At 39.7% G+C, this 20380-nt stretch overlaps 1 protein-coding gene across 4 annotated transcripts in view; it reads right to left on the bottom strand.

Annotated features, from left to right (window-relative positions):
- Nucleotides 1-1421: 1421 nt before the first annotated feature.
- syt7b (synaptotagmin VIIb) overlaps nt 1422-20380 on the bottom strand; it is an 87603-nt gene continuing 68644 nt past the window's right edge. For all 4 annotated transcript variants that reach the window (XM_067496357.1, XM_067496358.1, XM_067496359.1 and 1 more), the window contains 6 exons: nt 13948-14083; nt 8028-8295; nt 7732-7901; nt 7319-7433; nt 6931-7130; nt 1422-5450 (listed from right to left, as the gene is read on the bottom strand). In XM_067496357.1, the coding sequence (XP_067352458.1) occupies nt 5346-5450; nt 6931-7130; nt 7319-7433; nt 7732-7901; nt 8028-8295; nt 13948-14083 (994 nt within the window). In that variant the 3' untranslated portion in view covers nt 1422-5345. The remainder of the gene's footprint in view (nt 5451-6930; nt 7131-7318; nt 7434-7731; nt 7902-8027; nt 8296-13947; nt 14084-20380) is intronic.

Here is a 20380-nt window from a genome sequence, read left to right as displayed (position 1 = left end):
TGTGCCTCCATCTAACTCTATCCTCTGCATCCTCTTCACTCACACCAACTAACTTCATGTCCTCCCTCACTACATCCATAAATCTCCTCTTTGGTCTTCCTCTAGGCCTCCTGCCTGGCAGCTCCAACCTCAGCATCCTTCTACCGATATATTCACAATTTCTTCTCTGAACATGTCCAAACCACCTCAATCTGGCCTCTCTGACTTTATCTCCGAAACATCTAACATGAGCTGTCCCTCTGCTGTCCTCACTCCTGATCCTGTCCATCCTCGTCACTCCCAAAGAGAACCTCAACATCTTAAGCTCTGCTACCTCCAGCTCTGCCCCATGTCTTTTCTTCAATACCACTGTCTCTAAGCCGAACAACATCGCTGGTCACACCACCATCTTGAACACCTTTCCTTTCATTCTTGCCGATACTCTTTTATCACACAACGCACCTGACACTTTTGTCCACCCGTTCCAACCTGCCTGCACTCGCCTCTTCACCTCTTTTCCACACTCTCTGTTGCTCTGAACCGTTGACCCCAAGTACTTAAAGTCCTGCACCTTCTTCACCTCTGCTCCCTGTAACCTCACCGTTCCCCCTGGGTCCCTCTCATTGACACACATGTATTCTTTCTTGCTGCGGCTAAGCTTCATTCCTCTGTTTTCCAGAGCAGACCTCCACCTCTCTAGATTTTCCTCCATCTGCTCTCTGCTCTCACTACAAATCACAATGTCAGAGTACATTTTGCTTTTACTCTGTCTTCTAATATATCTGTGCATTTATCAGAGTAGACATTTGAATTTTAGTACCAATAAACCAGCAAAATCAAAAGTCTGAATCAACTGTACCTGTGTAAAAGTCCTGCACTCCTTTGATTCGGCAATAGTTGAATGTGAAACTTGCAGGATGTCACAATACCCTGCCTTCAGAGGGAAAAAGATGGCACCTGTGGATCCCACATTCAGGGGGAGTGGAGTTTACGTCTTTACTGCTCTGAGACTTGTTTAGAGTGTATATTCATCAGTTTCCCACGCACACCCAGTGTGCCTATCTGCAGCCCAGCACTCCTGTGATCCTCCACTGCTGCTTCATGTGTCGTGACAGCTCTCTGGTTCATCCTCAGCTCTGCCATCACCCTTTCTCTCTAGTTTTCAACACCACCAGGAGCACCACAAACCTCCTTCTTCTCGGGAGTGAGTCCTGAGCAGAGGTGCACAAAGAAAAACTGCTCTCAGTGGACAGAACATAAGACTTCAGGTTTAACTGTGAGGGTGGTGTTAGATAAGTTAATAAGTTCAACTCTTTTTCAGCATTTTTCAGAGTAGGCAGTTTCAATAATTCTAGAGATCAGCACAGTTTTAAAGATCCATGTTAATTCCCCTTATAATCTAGGTCCTATTATTGTCTGACCTGGAAGAGGAAAGTAGAAAGCACAGTTGGATATTTATTTACAGCAGTGTCTGTGTTAATAGAAAAAAGTAAATTCAAGAACTGACAGGTATATGACAGATATCAATAACCCCAGTAAATAGTGATGATTTTCTTTCTTTTTTCCATACAGGATACTTCACAATCTGTTGTACAGTATATAAATCAAAGTGTTGCTGGTAAACCTCTCTGTGTCTCAAGCAGAATCCCCCAAATTAGGAATGAAGACTTGTTCATTAAATGTGATATATGACCAGTGAGGAGCATAGAGAGAACATTCTAGCTCGATTTGTTCAAATGAAAACATACCAAGCCCTGATTAATCTTGAACAATTTATGTTGCATTGTTTGAAGTGACTTTCACTGAGCGTTTGTAATGTGATGCTTTGTTAGCAGCACTCAGAATAATGCCTTGTTTAACACAAAGGGCCATCAGGACAGACAGATGACTCTTCCTAGTTATTTTGGGATGCGTCAATGCTCTGCTCTGACCTGAGACATAGCTAACAGCGAGGTGATGATGATCTCCTGTCTCACCTTTTTTTTCCCTCTCCCCTCCCTGACTCTTGGAGAGGGAGCACATATGGTGAAGAGCAAGGTGTGGCAGGGCTTATAAGGCACATACAGAACACTATGTGCCAGGAAGCATGTGTGCACAACAGGGTTGTTTGGAGGAACGTCACCTGCAATGTTAGGGAGCCACCTTTTATTTTTTTGGCCTTGGCCAACCAGATCACACAAGAGAGGAAGGAGAGATAGGACAAAATGTAGCTGTTTAGGACTGAGCTCATACTCTGGTGTATGTTGGTCAGAGAAAATGTTATATATAAGGTTGTTGTAAAGCTGCTTAGTGACATTTTTCTTTTGACCTTCACTCTCAGCTCATGTATAACAAAGTTTGCTTCCTGTCAAACCAAATATTTGTTTCAACCACACATGGAAAATAACCCTGCTATAAAGAGAGGTTTGTTCCAGCATTGTCACCAACAAGTGCACTGATTCTTAAAAAAAAATATTTGTACATCTGGATAGTTTCATACAGAATAAAAACGGTAAACAATGTTGTTTTGTATTAAACTGGCAAAATAGAACTCAGTGCAGATATACACACAGAGGGACTCACAGCAAATACAATCACACAAACAAAAGTTCAAATACTGACACACACACACCCATTAGACAAAGACGAACAGTGGAATGTAGAAAGACTTTCCCCAGATATTATTACTCTCATTTTGTTTCCATTCATCCACTTAGCACATGCTATTTGGGATTTGGGGGAGGTCACATTCAGGCAGTGAAGCAAACATCTGGAAAACTGGCCATAGTTAAAAATTCTCTAAAAGAACACAAAATCAATTGTTTGTTGATCTCCTAGTGCTCTGTAAAAACAAAAAAACTTTTTTTGTTGTTCTGTAATGTTGGCTTCAGGTTTAATGATTAATGCAGCTTTAAATTGTGTGACAAGCGCGTAGTGCTTTATGTCATCTATGTCTGAGCTTGACAGTCATCTAATGCTTGTGTCCATAAATTTTAAGTTCACTCAAATCATAAAAATGTGTTTTTCAATTCATAACCTTGGAAGCAGTAGTTAGACACACCCACATACTACACATGCACACAAACTAAACTCAAGGTCAAGTTTCTAGCTTTTTCCTTTGCTCAGTTAAATCTGAGAATTCTAGGTAGAAAACTCACAGACTGTTTATTTTCTGGATTGCATAAATAAGAGCAGTGCTCCGTGCTCCTTAATTCCAGTGATTCTCATTTGGTCTTACTCTTGGGGTTACTTATGTCTTGGGCTCATTAGTGCAATGTCCCTGTGTCAAAAACTCCACCCACTGAGAAAAACTGAGATGTGATTGGAAAAAACAATGTAAAAGCTAATAAGCTAACCTTGAGTTAAGACTTTTTTCACAAACTCATAAACAGGCTTTATCTACGTGTGTTGAGTTTTAGGGTCCATAGTGCGACGGAGACCACTCTCACCACAAAAATATAATGGAAGCCAATAGAATATCGTTTATAGAGTTCAAACAATTATAAAATGCACATTTAAAAAATACTAAATTCAATAGACTGTTTACACCTGTCCCAGTAAAAACCCAGTCAGTATGAGTGTTTTCGTGCCATCGAATGGCGATATTATCAGCTTATAGTTATGGTTAGGTAGGTCACCGACTACCTACTGACACACTGATTATGAGCGAGACGTGGGGAACTGGTGAAATCTAGAGGTTGTAGTAAATGTGACGAAAGTTGCATTTGCTGCGCAACCATCTTTCTCTGTCAGTTTTGTACACAAACCTAACCAAAAAAAATTTATTTGTGCCAAAAACAAACATTATCATGGCACATAAAATTACATGACCTACTGAGCATATGTGAAGCAGGTTCCTAATGACCCATAGCTATAGTGGTGATAACAACAGGTAAAGGTTACTGAGTGGCACGATAACATCCGAAGCAGGTGGATAGAAAACTGTTTAGCGAGTGGTGTATAAACAACGAAATTTAACACTGTTTTTCAAAATTCAAAAATAAACGAATTCCATTTTATCTCCTTTCTATTTGGGGATGCCATCCGTTGCAGCATTTTAGGGAATAAAGCCCACAACACGCACATGTCAAAGAGTAATTGCCATCCTTAATACCACTACGGGTACATTTAAAATACTGTATGTTTGTTTGTGGTTTAAGGTGAACGGGTGACCTCCCCTTGTCTTATGCTAACTTCAACACTACAAATTCTAACATAACCTTATTTTTACCATTATTATCAAGGGCAATGGTTTTTTCAACAATGCATTTAATTTAGCTGTGCAAGTACACAGTATCCCCTCATTAACACACTACACACATACACTAAGTAACCCAGACTCCCACACTTATGGAAGCTGGCTTTTTGCTTATTTTCTGTGTCTGGAAGAACAGGTTGATTTTCTAAGTTTTTGTCAAAACCAAAAATTAAAACACAACATTAATCACTTTACTCTTTTTTTCTGTAACTCACGACTTCTCTTCCAAGAAAATAGGAAAGTATATTTTTTGACACTTCTCCTATTGGACCAGTGTTAAATGTTCATGTTCATATCCTTTTTTTTTTGTTGTTGTTGAGAAACTTTATTTGGGGATACAGCACATCACCCACAGCACGCACAGACGACGAAAGGTTCCAGCCAAAGGAGACTTATTACAGCATTGTCAGAAAAAGTGTGAAAATTGAGAAAAGAACATCAAACATGTGTTGAGTGTCCACTTCGATTCAGATTCCATTTTAGATACAGCCCATCACTCTTTCATTGCTTATGTTGGTTTTCCTGATTTTTCAGGCAGTTTAAGGTTATGTGGGAATGGTGACAGTAACAGAAGAGGACAAAATGGTGAGGAACAGTATGGACAATTCTTCACTGCAACACCCGATGCGCAGTAGGTGGTAAATGGGTCACAATGGTCGGCACCATTCAGACTCAGGTGCTTGAATGCAGCCCATCTTGCCACTACAGAAGATGGTTGGAATATCAGTTTGATCCATATTTGGCTGGTAGTTTGTAGTCATGTGTGGCAAGGGGTACTGCCCTCATGTTAAACAGAGAATGGTTTACAAGGTGAGGGAAAGACTAAAAAATACCTGGAAGAAAGAATAATTTAATATAAAGAGGGCACAAGGAGAGAGTGAGTAAAGACATCTAAGACATTCTTAAGTTCAGACAACGTGATGACAGGGGGTCAGGTGGGAATCAGAACGTGACACAGGATATCAAAGAGGCCTGAGAACAAAGACATGACACATTTTTTGCAGCCCAAGACTGCGGCCTTAGGGAGTAGGGGATATGTGCTGAGGTTAGGGGCTGGGAGGCTGATGCTGAATTCTGACGGGAAAAACACTGTAGGCAGTTTGGGTTTTAGGTTTGGGCCCTTGGTCCCTCAGGCTTTGAGAGCATGCCACTGAGCCACGGCAGCACGAGGATGACCCATCATGTCTTTCCAGTGTTTTACCTCTGCAGGGCCACTCTTCCATGAAAGATAAATCTGTGGGAAAGAGAGAGTCACTGTAACTTATTTCACACAGAGATTGATGTTATTTATAAAGAGCCTTTCCAAACAATAGTGGGGCATGAAGTAAAGAAGAAAATGTGTCTAGCCCTGCTTCCACCTCACAGCCTGCCACTTCCATTGAACTTAAATCCTGCACTGAAAAAGAGCCATTAGTGGAAAAAGATTTCACTGGCTGAAATACTAATGAAAAAGACTAATGCTGACACTAATGGAAATCAAACATTCAGCCTTTAAGTAATTCTCATGTAGAAAGAATCCACACACCTGCACATGTAACAGAGAAAACTGTTCATGTTTACACTGTCCTCTGAGTTCCAAGTCACTTACGAGTGTGCTATTATAGGAAGTAATTTATACCCACGGTGTGGAGGCAGATAATATATGTGATTAGGACGGCAACAAGTATAGCACCTGCAGTTACTGTAGACGTGTATGACTGACAGAGAGCACAAAAGCTCATCCGTACAATAATCTCCTAAGAAGTTACCTGAAAAGAAAAATGTAATTATAGCTGAAGCCGAGACAGTGTTGAATTGGTACACTTCCAGTGTATTAGTACCGAATAATTGTTAAGATAGTGTCACCGAGACGCTTTAAGTCAGTTCACAGTAGCTCAGATGAATATGCAAAAATGTGACTTTGTCTACAACCACACAGTTAAACACCCAGTTGGAAATGTATTCAGGCTAAAACTACTGCAGTCTAATGCAGTAAATCCTTCCTTTATGTCGGTGACAAAGCTTACTTTTGTGCCTGAGAGGTGTTGATTCAACTGTCTTATCATCGTGAAAGATTTAGTTTGTGTTGCGTTGGACTGGCAGGTGTTTCTAAAATTTTATCCATCCCACATGTTTCAGTGACTAAAGAGCAGCAACGCTTCTCTGTTTGATGCAGCAAAGCAGCAGGCTTCAGAATGGCCGCACAGTTCTATCTGCATCTGCCTGAAACGGTTATGACACCAGGTGAACATTATCACCTTCACACCTCTGCTATTTCTTGTGTGCAGAAGCAGCTAGTTCACAGACAAATAATAGCTCAGGGCAACAAACAGGCAATCGTTCAATGGCTTATAATAAAATCAATAAGAGATACTCCAGCGATAGTTAGTAGAATTTCTGCACACGTTCAACATTAAGTCGTATGAAAAATGCACATTTCAGGGTGTGATTTATACATCGGACAGGCACCTGACTGCATGTCATGCTTTTTGCCCAGTGGTGTATTTTAGGTGTAGCAAATAAATTCTACTAAATATGTATATATTTAAAATCTTTTCGTTAGTTTAATAATTATTGATTTTACAATGCAGAATATTAGTCTGTGTGTTCCAGCAGGGGTCACTAGAGATTGTTTCAGTGATCAGCTGCTGATTGTCTTTTCAGAGTCAGAAACATACAGAGGAAGAAAAGAATAAGAAGAAGAGGGAATAAGCAAAGAAGAGGGAAGGAGATACCTTTCCAATGACATCATTGCGACTGAGCCTGTCCTTGTCCATGACGGTGATAATTATGGTGGTCTCCCGTAGCACGTGGGCAGGCACATCAAAGGGGAAGGACTCGTTAAAAACAGGGTTCAGACAGCGCTTCATTACCACCGTCTTCTTCTTTTCCACACGCTTGTCCTTGTGCATCAACCACACTTTAACATAGGGGTCTGTGAAAAAAGAAAAATGTTTACTTCTTTTCATGCCTTTTTAACATAAGTGAATCAAATGCTAATTTGTGTGCTATCATGGATTTAAAATCATTTTCTTCTAGTGAACAAAAACAATTTCTTTTGGAGCTGGAATAATGCAGAAGGGTAACAATAAAAGGACATGGGAGATGAAGGAGCATCTATACCAGAAGTGCCTCCAATGTCCATGGCTTTGAGGTTGCGGGCTTTGATGATGCTTACAGTGATGGTGTTGGCTGTGGGGTTGTAGCACAGAGACACCAACAGATCCCCTCGACTCCCCTACAGAAATCAGACACAACAACAGCAAATTGTTTACTTTTTCATTCTTTTTTCAGATCTGTCTCTCTTCTGTTGGCTTCTGTTTCCTCCTCTGGCTGTCTGTGTTCTCTCCATCTACCTGTCACACTCTCTATATTCCTTTCTTTCACTTCTCCCACCAGCACACTGCCACAGTTCCCCTGGGAGTGTCATGGGAGCCAGGAATGACATCACCCGTTACATTCTGTCCCATCTTCTCTTTCCATTTCCTTCCCTTACTACCTTCTTGTCCTCCCTCCTCCCTTTCCTTCTTACTCACGCTCCCATCGCTGCATGGTTTCAGCTCCTTCCAGAAAGTCTGCATGTTGGCCAGGTCCAGTTTGTTGAGAGGGATAGAAACCTCTCCTATGGGATCGTTCCTGCTGAAGCGGTCGTAGTCCAGAACCTGCAAATATAAGGTTCTCTGCACCACCTTCTCATAGGGAAACCCTGACAATAGGAATAACACAACAGAATCAAACAGAATCACAGTGAAACTCATTTAAAATCCTGCATGTGCAGCGCACATTCATAAGTGTCACATTTAAGCTGTTACAAAAGCCTCCTCCATCAAACCTTCAAACAGGAAGGTCTCATTCCAGTGAGGGTTTAGATTCTTCCTCTTCACTTTGGTCTCCAATTTGTGCTTCTTGTCTGGCAGCAGGTAGAGTTTCACAAACGGGTCGGAGGTGCCGGAAAAGTCCTTAGCAGGCAAATCCTGGCCCTTGAGGATTTTGACGGTGAGGGTGGAGTCCTGAAAACTGTATCCAACACTGAACTGAATACGACCAAGCTTCTCACACACTGGACCCTCATGATCATCTTCTTCTGAACCTGGAGACAACTGAGACATGAGAAAGAAGCAAATTCTATTTTACTGGTGATGAACAGTGTTTATATCTATAGCTTTGTTCAGCAAATTATAATGTTTTGATACAATATGTGCTGTTCAGTTGGTGTGCGCTGTTCATTCAAACTACATCCTGTAGTTTGAATGAACAGCCTCAAAAGTAAAACAGTTTTCAGAGACGCAAATCACACAGAAATCCAAACCCCATATCACTTTAGGTGGACACTTGTTGTGATCTTAAATTGTTCTTACATTTCATTACAGATTCATTATGAAGTGAACCAGGATTTTTTTTTAAATACTGAAAGCTGTAGTTTTGCAACAATTACATAAATGAAGTTTGGTAACAAAATAAAATGTTTGCAGACTGTCTTCAACAACTTTGCTCAGTCAGCTCGGAAGCACCTCTATTCATCTGTGTTGACTCACTGTAAGAGATGAGCCTGAGACAAAGTAAGTCAACACAAGGTCCAAGGCTATGTCTGAAATCACTCTCAGGTTTTTTATTTGGTGCATTTAATTTACTGTATACTGTCCTCGGAGACGCCATCAGTTTAACAACTATAAACAAATTAGTGTTTTTTAACTTTTGATTATACAGGATCGTTTAAGAAGACTCCTGATCACATTCACATAGTGACACAGATGCACGTCTGGAGGCACACAGTGCGACCTACCAGCCACTCAACAGTTAGGGTTTACAGTTTTTGCTCAAGGAAACCATTGCAGTGTTGAAGAGCAAGATGCAAGCTCTGCTTTACTGTCTACCTATTCCTGCCAGTCTGGCACTGATGCAGGAACCTTCTGGTCTCAAGGTTGCTTTTTAACCTTAAAGGCGATATGTTATAAAGGTGAAAAATCACAATGTAGAAATAAAGATAAAGAACCAAGATAGACTATAAAAAATGGGGGGACCTGAAGTCCATAGCACAAAAAGGCTTTGCACTGTTGAACTGGCAACAAATTGTATAATGGTTTGTAAAATGTAGTTCCATCAGAATTACACAGCTATTATTAAACCATGGGGTCAAACGTGGACATGTTCACAGCATGTTCACACAAAGAGAAAGACCGTTCCAGAGGAGCTGACAGGTGGTGTCAAGTATCACACCAAATGGGAAACCTGGACTCCAGAGGGGACACTAATTTTGCACTTCAACATCACAAACACAGCTGCTTACAAACAAACTAGCATTGTGGCATGTCACATGTCTATTGTCATCTGTGCAGTGAGGGCAGAAAGTTTCCAGTTGGTGTATGGACAGTCAGATAATCTGTATGTAGACACTCTGACTGATAGTGACGTGGCCTGGAGGGAGGGAGCAATGTCCAGTTTGAAAAGTGCTATCTGATGTGGCATAGAGACATTACTCCAGGAGAAGTTCCAGAGATTTAATATCCAATTCCATATTCTCTCACACATTTCTGATGGTGCTGCTCATCCTCATTCTCCATGCTGAATATGATCACTTTTCATTATGCAGTCCTCCACCCAACAGCTGGCCTAAATTGCTTTTCCCCGTTTTCTGCATTTGGGCTTGCTCTCTTTTTCCTCAGTTTTCATTCAATTGTGAAATTCTCCTCTCTTTTTTTCTGAAACCCAAACAACCTATATGCAGTAGATGCAAATTGCCTTGGAGCTCAAAACTGTGCAACAATTTTAATGATAAATCTGGAAATATTCTTGAATTCTGTTACTGAGAAAATCCATTTAAAGGACCAAAATATGAACTGATTCTACTAGCAAGTGTCAGTCTATCTAAAGTTATAGCTCATTCTCCTGTGCCAAATGACCTATAATGTTGTTCAAACACTATTAAATATGCAAAAATACAATTACTAACATGTTATACAGACTGACATGTTCCTCAATTACAATGAACCCCCGGACAAACATCTATTTGTGTCCAAATACACTGATCAGGAAAACATTATGACCACCTGTGAAATTTAATGCAATCCAATTCAACAGCGGCACAATGAACTCTACTTTTACAAAGTTATATTTTCCCAGGTTTAAGGTTGAAACTGTCTGAAAGGTGAGAATTCTACTATTTGTTTATTATGAGCTTGAAGCGGGTAGTGGAGTCTTACTGGAATGCACTTTAAGAAGAGTTGGTTTTAATGTTTTGGCCACTCAACTTAAAATAAATGACTACCCACTTTGAACTCAGTAATAAACACATAGTAGAATTATCACCTTTTTGACAGTTTCAACCTAAAAACCTTAAACTTAAAAAAGTAGAATTTGTGGCAGAGCTGCTGAATTGGATTGCATTAAACTGCACAAGTGGTCATAATGTTATGCCTGATCAGTGTATACAAAATATCAGTCCACACTGGAAAATAGGCCCCAATAAATGTTGCTGAGATAGATTCTAAATCTGTCATAGATAAAGTAAGCTAGGCTAAAACCTTTAAAATTGCGAGACGGACTAACACCTGACTGGTTTTGGGCTTTTCATAGGATTTGTTGAAAGTGACAAAAAAAGAATAGCAACAGCCTCATCCTTAAACAAAACAAACAAAAACTCTGCAAAAGCGTAGATATGTGATGACAAATCAGCAAAGACACATTCACACCACACAATCCGTGCATCTGTGAGCATCACAAAAAACGAAAGCCATGTCTGAACACATCCTCGTAACAACCACGTGATGCTAACCCAAGCCCCATTTGTCCTCTCCGAACACAAAACACCTGAGACGCTTCAGAGGAATGATGGTATATATACAGTATGAATACACTGTGATGGTCAGCGCTGTTTCACAGCACCTTATTCTCAATATTGTTGAATAATTGCTGTTTCTTTTACAGCAGCACAAGTGGCTCAAAAGTGCTGGATGGGTATTTTCGGCATGAAAGGAGGGTTGTATAATATATACACGCCTGTGGCCAAACTGCCCAGAATGAGTATTATCATTAAGCACCACCACTGTGAATTCCTTAGACACACCATGAGACCCACATAATTACACACAGCTCATACCCACCCCTGCCATATTCTCACAGTACCCATAGTGCTCTACGCTCTTTCACAGCTAATTACCAAACCTCCCTGAATAAGGAGCATGTCCCTTTTACTCAGAGTGTCTTACCTCAGGGTGATTATGACTGTATGTTTCAGTTGGCTGGGATAATATGGCACTAAGTACCTGTGATGCTCTACAGGTGGGAAAGTCAATTGGGGATAAAGAGACCGTACTGTTAAAGTGATTTAATAGGACTTCGCTCCGGCTTTCTTTTCTCATCGTCTACCCCAGATTCACAATACTTGTCGTCATCTTATTTGAGGAGCGTTGACTTTAATTTCTGTTATAAAAATAAAATGCTGCACTCACCAAAGTAACTCCTGTGATCTGGCAAACAAAGCAGGTAGTTAGAACGTAAGATCAGTCTGTAAATGCTAATGGCTGTTTACAACAACAGTTTTTAACACCTCTCGTCCAAATACGCTTTGCTGACCTATTGAGCTGAGTTTCTCATCCCAACAGACTTTATTTTTAGCAGTACTGGCATGCTTTCAGATCTCAGCAATTAATTTGGTATGTGATATTACTGCTGATAGGATTAATATGCAAAGTTACAAAAATAGAACCCAAGATACAAGAAACTGAAATTATTGCCAAAGTCTAACTGATGGCAATCCCAAATACTGCTAAGAAAATCTAATAAATAACCAGGGATGGTAATTAGCCAAAAGCAGTCTTTTTCACTTGTAAGCAAGGCCAAATTTAAAATGTAAACTTTTAAAGGAGGCAAACAACACTATTTTACCAAATGATAAGCTGCACATTCATTTGAAAAAAACTCTTCTCTTCATTCAATTAATTGTTCTGGAAGTTTTGACCACTATAACATAGGCCACCTCATCAGCAGATAAAGATGTTCATGTTACATTACATTACATTACATTTAGTCATTTAGCAGACGCTTTTATCCAAAGCGACTTACAAGTGAGGTACAAGGCAAGCAAAAATCTAAGTCAAGGAGAAAACATCAAAGCAAGGTCCTATCAGAAAAGTGTTCACAGTTCACGAGATACAAGTGCAAGAGAGCAGAAAGGTTTTTTTTTTTTTTTTTTTTTTTTTTATATTAAAGATTTAAGTGCATAGGAAGATGCGGAAGAGTTCAGTTTTCAGCAGTTTTTTGAATATTGGGAGAGAATCAGCTGAGCGTGCAGCGTTTGGTAGCTCGTTCCACCATCGTGGGATCATTGCACTGAACAGTTTTGCTTGGTGTCTTCTATGCGGTGCTGGGACCACCAGACGTCGTTCTTTGGCAGACCGCAGCGGGCGAGAAGGATTGTAGACTTGAATGAGTGAGTTGAGGTAAGCGGGAGCTGTCGAGTTAACAACCCTGTAAGCAAGAGACAGAGCTTTGAACCTGATGCGAGCAGCAACAGAAAGCCAGTGTAGAGATCTGAAAAGTGGTGTGACATGGGTCTTTTTTGGCTGATTAAAAATTACGCGAGCTGCAGCATTTTGGATCATCTGCAAGGGTTTGATTGTGGATATCGGTAACCCCATCAACAACGCGTTGCAGTAATCAAGACGGGATGTGACCAGCGCCTGTACGATGAGTTGGGTTGTATATTCCTTGATGTAGGGTCTGATCTTCCTGATGTTGTAAAGAGCAAATCTGCAAGCCCTAGAGACTAAGGAGATGTGGTCCTTAAAGCTCAGTTGGTCGTCGATGATGACCCCCAGATTTTTGGCCGAATTAGTGGGGACAATCACTGTAGATCCAATGTTGATGCTCAAGAAGACTCAAGAAAAATGACAGAAACTCAGCTACCTCTGAAACCAACAAACAAATTTCAAACAGTACTTACTAGTTGAGTATATCTCCTGTCCTAGCTTGGTGCTTGTCCAAGCTTGTCCTTATGTTCTGTTTCAACCCACATTCTTAAGGTGTCTTAAAACTCCTAAGAATCACAGTCTGTGGGAATGCTCTTAAAGATATTAAGATATTCTTTGTTAAATAAAAAACACCAAAAACAAGAGGTTGGGTTTTGGCCAAAGATGTTATGGCATGAGTGTATCAGCAGAGAAAACGTATAATATTATAATAATGGCTGCACTGAACACCTTCATTAACATGATTGGCTGTTTCACGAAACATGAAACAGCTGATGTTTCAAACTTCAAAGCACTACTAAGGTCTTGATATTATGTAAAGTGCCTTGAGATGATTTGACTGTCATTTGAAGCTATGTAGCTAACTAAAGAGTAAATAACTAAACAACAAAAAAATTATGAGATTAAACACTATTTGATATGATATACTATATGATATATACTGCAATTTTTTTTATTTAAGCTGATATAACAGTGGTTATGATTGTGCCTTCTAATCTGAGATTTTACATTATTTCATTTTGCCTCTCGGCTCATTTGCCACATCCTTGACTGCCTGGCCTGCCTGTAACTTTCATCTTAGATTGGGAAAGATGATCTGGAAGCACCAGTTTCTCAGCCATCTACTTTATTACAGTTTAAAAGGCTTTGCTGACAGCACTCCTCTTCTACTTAATATAGATGAGCTCAGCAATACAGAAAACAGACACAGTGCAGATTAATTAATCGTTTAGCAATAAATTGTGTCTCGTGGGGATACAGATATATGACTTTCATATGTGTTACCATGAGCATGTCACTGGTGACTGAGTTGGCCAAGTCAGAAACAGAGGAGTTGGCGTCATGGCTTGGCCCCTGGCGACGTCCGGTTTCATCTGGTGTTTGACCCCTGGGGCTGCTGCCTGGTTTGTTACCTGGAGTCCTGGTAAAATTGACATAAAAGCACACACACACACACACACACACACACACACACACACACACACACACACACACACACACACACACACACACACACACACACACACAGAGACATAACATAAACACACTCATATTTACTGGGGGCATTAAATATTTGTTAATTTTGGTGGTTTCTTTTTACAGTTTCACTTTCATTGGAACTGGTCCTTCAGTTCTACTAAATGTAAAATCGACTTGCCACAGCTCATTGAAACTGAACATAATACTGTGCTTTTAAGTTTGTGGCACCTGTTTGGGGTGGGTCCTTTCCTGTTTCCAAAAGACAGTGCCCTTCCAAAGAAGGAGAAGTCTACAAATACATTTTCTTCAATGCAACTTTGGCATTAAAGAACTTCAAACCCACCCAACACTTTTGGGACCAACTGAAATATGAGCCAGGCTTTATGGGACTACTCATCATGTGGCAGAATAAAAGCAAAATGGTTGCAAAACACAGCGAAAGACCTAAACAAAAATCAAAGCTGTCATTGTAGACTCCTGAAGGATCAGTACATTCTGTACGGCAAGGGTTTGGCGGCAGAAGGGCACATTCAAAAGCATAGAAAGGCTACTTTTCAGAAACCTTTCTAAAACTTTAGACGTAACCAGTTAGTTTAAAAACCTGCTGTGTTTCTCCGTTTATTAACCTCAGCACTAAAAAACAGGTATTTATTTCTGTGGTTCAAATACTAGGTATTCACTTTCTTGCTGTTAAATGAGAGTTCTATTAGAAGCTAAATATGCAGCTGATGAATGCAGACCTCATCTTAACATAAGAACAGAGGGAAGGGGGCATCTGGCTCTCATGTGTTTAATTTATACAAAAGCAAAGTGTAAATCTGACACGTTGTGGTTTTATGCACTGTTTAATGGTCAGGTCACTTGAAGTCTCCATTGATTGTTTCATAACTGTTGTTTCCCATCTTTATGTTAAGCTATGCTAACAGGATGTTGTAGATGGCTTCATATTTACTACAAAGATCGGAGTGGTGCCAGTCTTTTTACTGTAGTCTTGCTAAGAATGGCTCAAGCTTTGATTCAAGCTTTTTGTTCAACAGTTTCAATCAAGCGGCCAACTTACCCCCCGACACTTCACACATTGAGGACTCAAAATACAGTGCAGTATCTTTAGAAATAAACTATATCTCTGACTGATAATCTTTGAAAGGGAGAAAATTTTTTTAAAATAAATAAATAAATAAAGAGCAAATTGCCCCTGGATCATATTATGTAACATTTTGGTAGATAGGGAGAATCCTGATCTGATAGCTGTCTAGGCGTATTGACAAATACAGCTAATGAGCACTTATCGTTGTATGAGACACAACCCAGCGAGACAACGCAGAGAGCGAATAAGCTGTAAAACAGAAAGGTAAAAGCAGAAGGAAGATTAGAACATTGTACTGTGGGAAAGATGATCTGAGAATGAAAGATAAATTTTAAGAGTAATCTGTGCACAGTGGTTAGAAAAAGTGAAGGAGAGTATTTGTCTTTGTTAAGACTCTGAGGATTAATAGAATGAACAAAGTGAAGTTACTGACTTAAATAAATGTGAGGCTGAGACATGGCTACACACACAATACTTCTCCCAAGCATTAGCTCAAAAAGACACAGAGGAGACAAGAGAGATGGGATAAAAGCCCAGAACTAAAACATCCAACTCTTGGTTTGAGGAAAAAGTCAGATGCTTTAAAGCAGAGAAAAAGGAAGGAAACTGACACAGTACATGGACAAGAAAAACAGAAGGAGGCTGGAGAAGGATAAGTGAGAGATGGACAGGGTCATACAGCGAAGAGACAAGCAAAAGCAGAACGAGAATGAAAGAGAGAAACACAAAGAGGAGGAGAAAAGTAGACGGTGTGGAAGAGAAAAGAATTGATTTGTCACTCTGCGTTTATTTCCTGTGATCAGATGGTCAGAGCACCAACAATGCAGCACAGACTGAATTCATATTGTGATGGCTTCTGTTTCAGATGTATGAAACATGAATGCATCGTTTAGCCAACAGGTCAAAATTGATGTTCGCAATATCCAAACCCCTGGGAACAATGTGTTGCCTGAAAATAATTACATTATGGCAGTCGCACACATAACACCTGGCGATCTCGCTGTGGCCCCGACTCGACTCTGACCTCTCTGTGTGTTATTAAGAACCTTCTGTTTTACATGTAATATTTGTATTATAGCTGATCATTTTACAAAGATTTTTTACATTTTAGATGTTGCACCTGTCTCTTATGCATCTGAAGAACAAAGTATGAAGTTAATAATGTTCATAACATCTTTTGTGTGTCTCTCACTTGGGACAGACAGATATTATCCAAAAGGAACAAAAATGTTTTGACTATAGAAGAAATGACAAACTTTTGTTTTTACAAATTGTTTTCCCCGATTTTTTCCACAGCAGCATCTGCTGTTGTGGATGGAAACCAAAGGATATGGACGCTGACTAATAAACTTCCGTACAACAGCAGCCACCCTTTCTTAACACCAGAAACAAGAGAATCACTGAATCAATGATCCTCATTAAAAATGTAAAATGTATATTATCCTTCTCACATTAGTTTTGTCTGAGTGGTTGTTTATATTTCAGGGAAATGTTATTGCACAGCAACCACCAGATATTCTTTCTATAAAGCTCGGAAGATGAGGATTGTTGATGAGTTGTTTCAAATGTACCCATCTATCACATATTCCTCTCTAAACAATTCAATTGCAGCTCAGCTACATGGATGACTCTTTAGAGGCATTCCCCACTTTAACCATAGAGCACATAATATATGCCTGTCAGCTGGGTCTTTACCCAAAGAGTCTATAAATGCTTACATGTAGGAGGGGTTGGCTCACTGACAGCCCATTGAACTCGCCTAAATCAACACCCAACCCACAAGACAGACCACATGAATCTTAAACAATCAACCCTACACAGCTGGCTATTTTCCCCATTATTTATAATGGTGAGTTTCATTCTAGTATGCTACTGTGAACATGTGGCTCTAAATCATCTCTGCCATGCATAACACATGCAATTCCTTAACACAACACATATAAAAGTTGTATAGATTTTGTTGTATAGTTATTTTTACCCTAACTATGAACATATTCACTGCATAGTTTAAATGAGGAACCAGAAAGTCTGACTGTTTTTTGTAACATTTGCATAAACATGGCGCAGTAGAAAGTCATGGACTGTCAGGTTGTGCAAGAGAGAATCCAACTGAAAAAAAACAAAAACATAAAACGTTGGACAATAAATCATCAGAGCAGAGCACAAACACACTTAAAGTATATGTTCAGGTGGTAGGCAAACACAGGAAAACAGAAAACCGATCAAAAATAGTTTTGTGCATGACAGCGGATCCATCCAACCTGTCTGTTAAGTGGTGGAGATCTGAAGACGACATCTGTCAAGAGATTTTATTATAGTAAAAGGAAGCAAATCAAATCAATGTAATACTGTCACTTCAGGTGCATGAACCCATTCATCTACCGAATAAAGTAGCTGCTATCGCTTTACAACATGCATGCTCTATATTTCATTGCCTAATCAGTGGTAACTTATAATTTTAATTAACAAAAAACTAAAACCATAAATGTTTATAGCCAAATTAAAATACTTTTTGAAAAATGTGAAAATGCATCCTAGTTCTTGTGTGCAACACTGCTCGCATCCATGTGTCATATTTTAAGTAATGAGTTAATTAGAGGAAAAAGATGCACTTGTCCTGCATTGATTTTTCAGCTGGGTGTTTGCCTTAAAAAGCACAGAATCATGTTTGCTTATACCAAACAGTTCATTTTTTACAGTGGTATCGTTTCCTTTTTAAATGGTTTGCTTATTTTTACTCCTGTATTCTCAGGCTTCTTGCAGGTGTAAAAATACAAGTGTTTTCTTGTTATTAAAGAGTTGACTGATTAACATATAGTGAACATATGGTGACATGACAGGCAAATAAGGTCCCACTGTTCACAAATTCTGACTGTTGACACAGCAATGGCCCCAAGGACGTGGAGCATTTGGGTGTGGTAGTGAGATGAATTCATCCATGTGTGTTAATATACATTTTTACTCCCCGTGAAAAATACACACACCTGCATGCAATGCAGGATGCTGCAGGCCCCTACTGCTGAATGGCTCTAACATGTTTGATAACATGTTTAAATTAGCTTTTCCAGACATAAGGTGTTGCAGAAATACTCCTTTAAAAAATTTACTTGGTGTTAGACTTTGGAATTTGCCCAGCCAGGAGCAAAAATAAATAAATAAATAAAAAAAATCAGCAGCTTTGAGTTGCCCCTTTCTGCCTGCTAGTGCCTATCTCGTCTAAAACACACCGGTTACATAATTCATCCTTTAGAGGTTGTTGTAACCATGGCTACTCAAATGTGTGCTCCCACTTAAGGTTGTACTCACTACCGTCATGTATTTTACACGGGGTTGCAGTAACCATGGTAACGCGAGCCTTCAAAAGAGGGCATTAAAACCCAAGGAAGTTCCAGAGAGAGGAGCATATATGAAAATAGCTAAAAGCCCACAGGGCAAAGGGACCAAACATCTAGAAAGCCTTTGAAACACATTCTTTAACTTCCCTCATACCTACACTTCTCCAGCCCCCATGTGACCCTACAAAACCACCAGAGCACATTGCACTGGGTGTGTGTGAGCTCATGCTGAAAAGGGCTGATTCATAAATGTGGAATAACCTGCAGCCATGATACTCGAAAGGACAGGGAAAGACAGAAATGAGCAGCTATGGAGTTACCTTCTGCATCATCACACTGAAACAAGCTGATCTAACTCTGGACTTTTGCGATGATAGTGACATGCAAATGGACAACAAGTAAGCCTAAACAATTAACTAAATGAACACGCACACACACACAGATACACACACACACACCCAGACACACACACACACACACACACACACACTTCTGCAAGTCAAAGGCAAAGTCCCTAGGGGAATGATCACTTCAATTTGACTCCCTGAATCTCAAAGCCCTGACTTTTGACCTCATGGCCTCAATCTGGGACTGAGTTGTAAACCACTCTGTGTAACTGGACAAAGCAGGTCATTACATCCCAGGAGACAGAAGCAAATACATCTTATCTTCTCCTATACCACATGTGTATTGACTGTTGGGGAGCGTGGTTAGCCTTGATTAAGAAAGATTTTCACCCAGCTTTGTGAAAGGTTTATCATGTGTACACCAGGTTTAATTACAAAGTAAAAGACTGTAAAAGAATAAGCACTGTCAGCAAGGAGTAAGATCAAGAGAGAACGTCTTCAGAGAAGATTCAGAAAAGACAAAAACAGAAATGCTGTCCAAATTTACTGGACAACAACAATTTAAACCAAAATCTTTGCATATTTTGAACATATAATCCTGCTGCAGGTGCTTCATAGCTGGGGCACGAGGAACTAAAATGTCTGTTGTACAAGCACATCTAGCTACCATCTGTTTGCTTAGAGATGACACTTATGTATGCAGACTTTATGAAGCAGACGTGGAGCTCCTATTTTCTAAATATAACTCATCTGAGGGGTGAGAACTCATTTAAATAATAACTGTATCCCAGCAATAGAACATTGGGCAGTATCCCTGTCAACTTTTCTATGTTCTCGATTTATTTAAAGCACTTCACTAGGTACAGTAGTGTAGGTAGGTTTCACTTTAACTCTCCTAAATTCTAAATTTGTGTTTATTAGCAATCAAAGGTTTTGGTTATTTAATTTAAGCCAGAATATTTCTCAACAAAGCACTGAAGAGTCTTTACGTCCTGATTTTAAATACTTAAAAGACACAGATGGTCTAGTTTTATAGCTGTATTTTAGACCAAAATGTCGTCTTAGGCTGGTCGATATTTTGCTCTGATATTAATATGAAGTACAAACTAACCTACTGAAGGTAACCATCCTACCCTCAGACTAACTTGAGTTAGGAGCTCTGGGTTATAATATGTAGTCCAGGAAACAAATTAACCTGCTGGAATTACACAGCAGTGAGAACATCATATTTGGTTTAGATTTGCAATGATGTGTTAGCAGAAGTCTTGGACATGGGTGAGTTTTGAATCCACAGTCTCTACACTTATCCACTCTAATTCAGGTCTGCACTGAGCTGAGAATTTGTGATAATGAAAGATTTTGTATTGTTATACTTTTTGCTGAAATCACAATAAAATGTCAAATTAACGGCTGGAGTCCTCAAACTGGTTTGATCTGATTGCTTGGTTAACTATGTTTTCAAAATTAAA

Source organism: Channa argus, chromosome 2 (assembly GCF_033026475.1).
Source record: "Channa argus isolate prfri chromosome 2, Channa argus male v1.0, whole genome shotgun sequence".
NCBI lineage: Eukaryota > Metazoa > Chordata > Actinopteri > Anabantiformes > Channidae > Channa > Channa argus.
The sequence above is the reverse complement of the archived record's forward strand: the minus strand, read 5'-3'. Positions and strand labels throughout refer to the sequence as shown.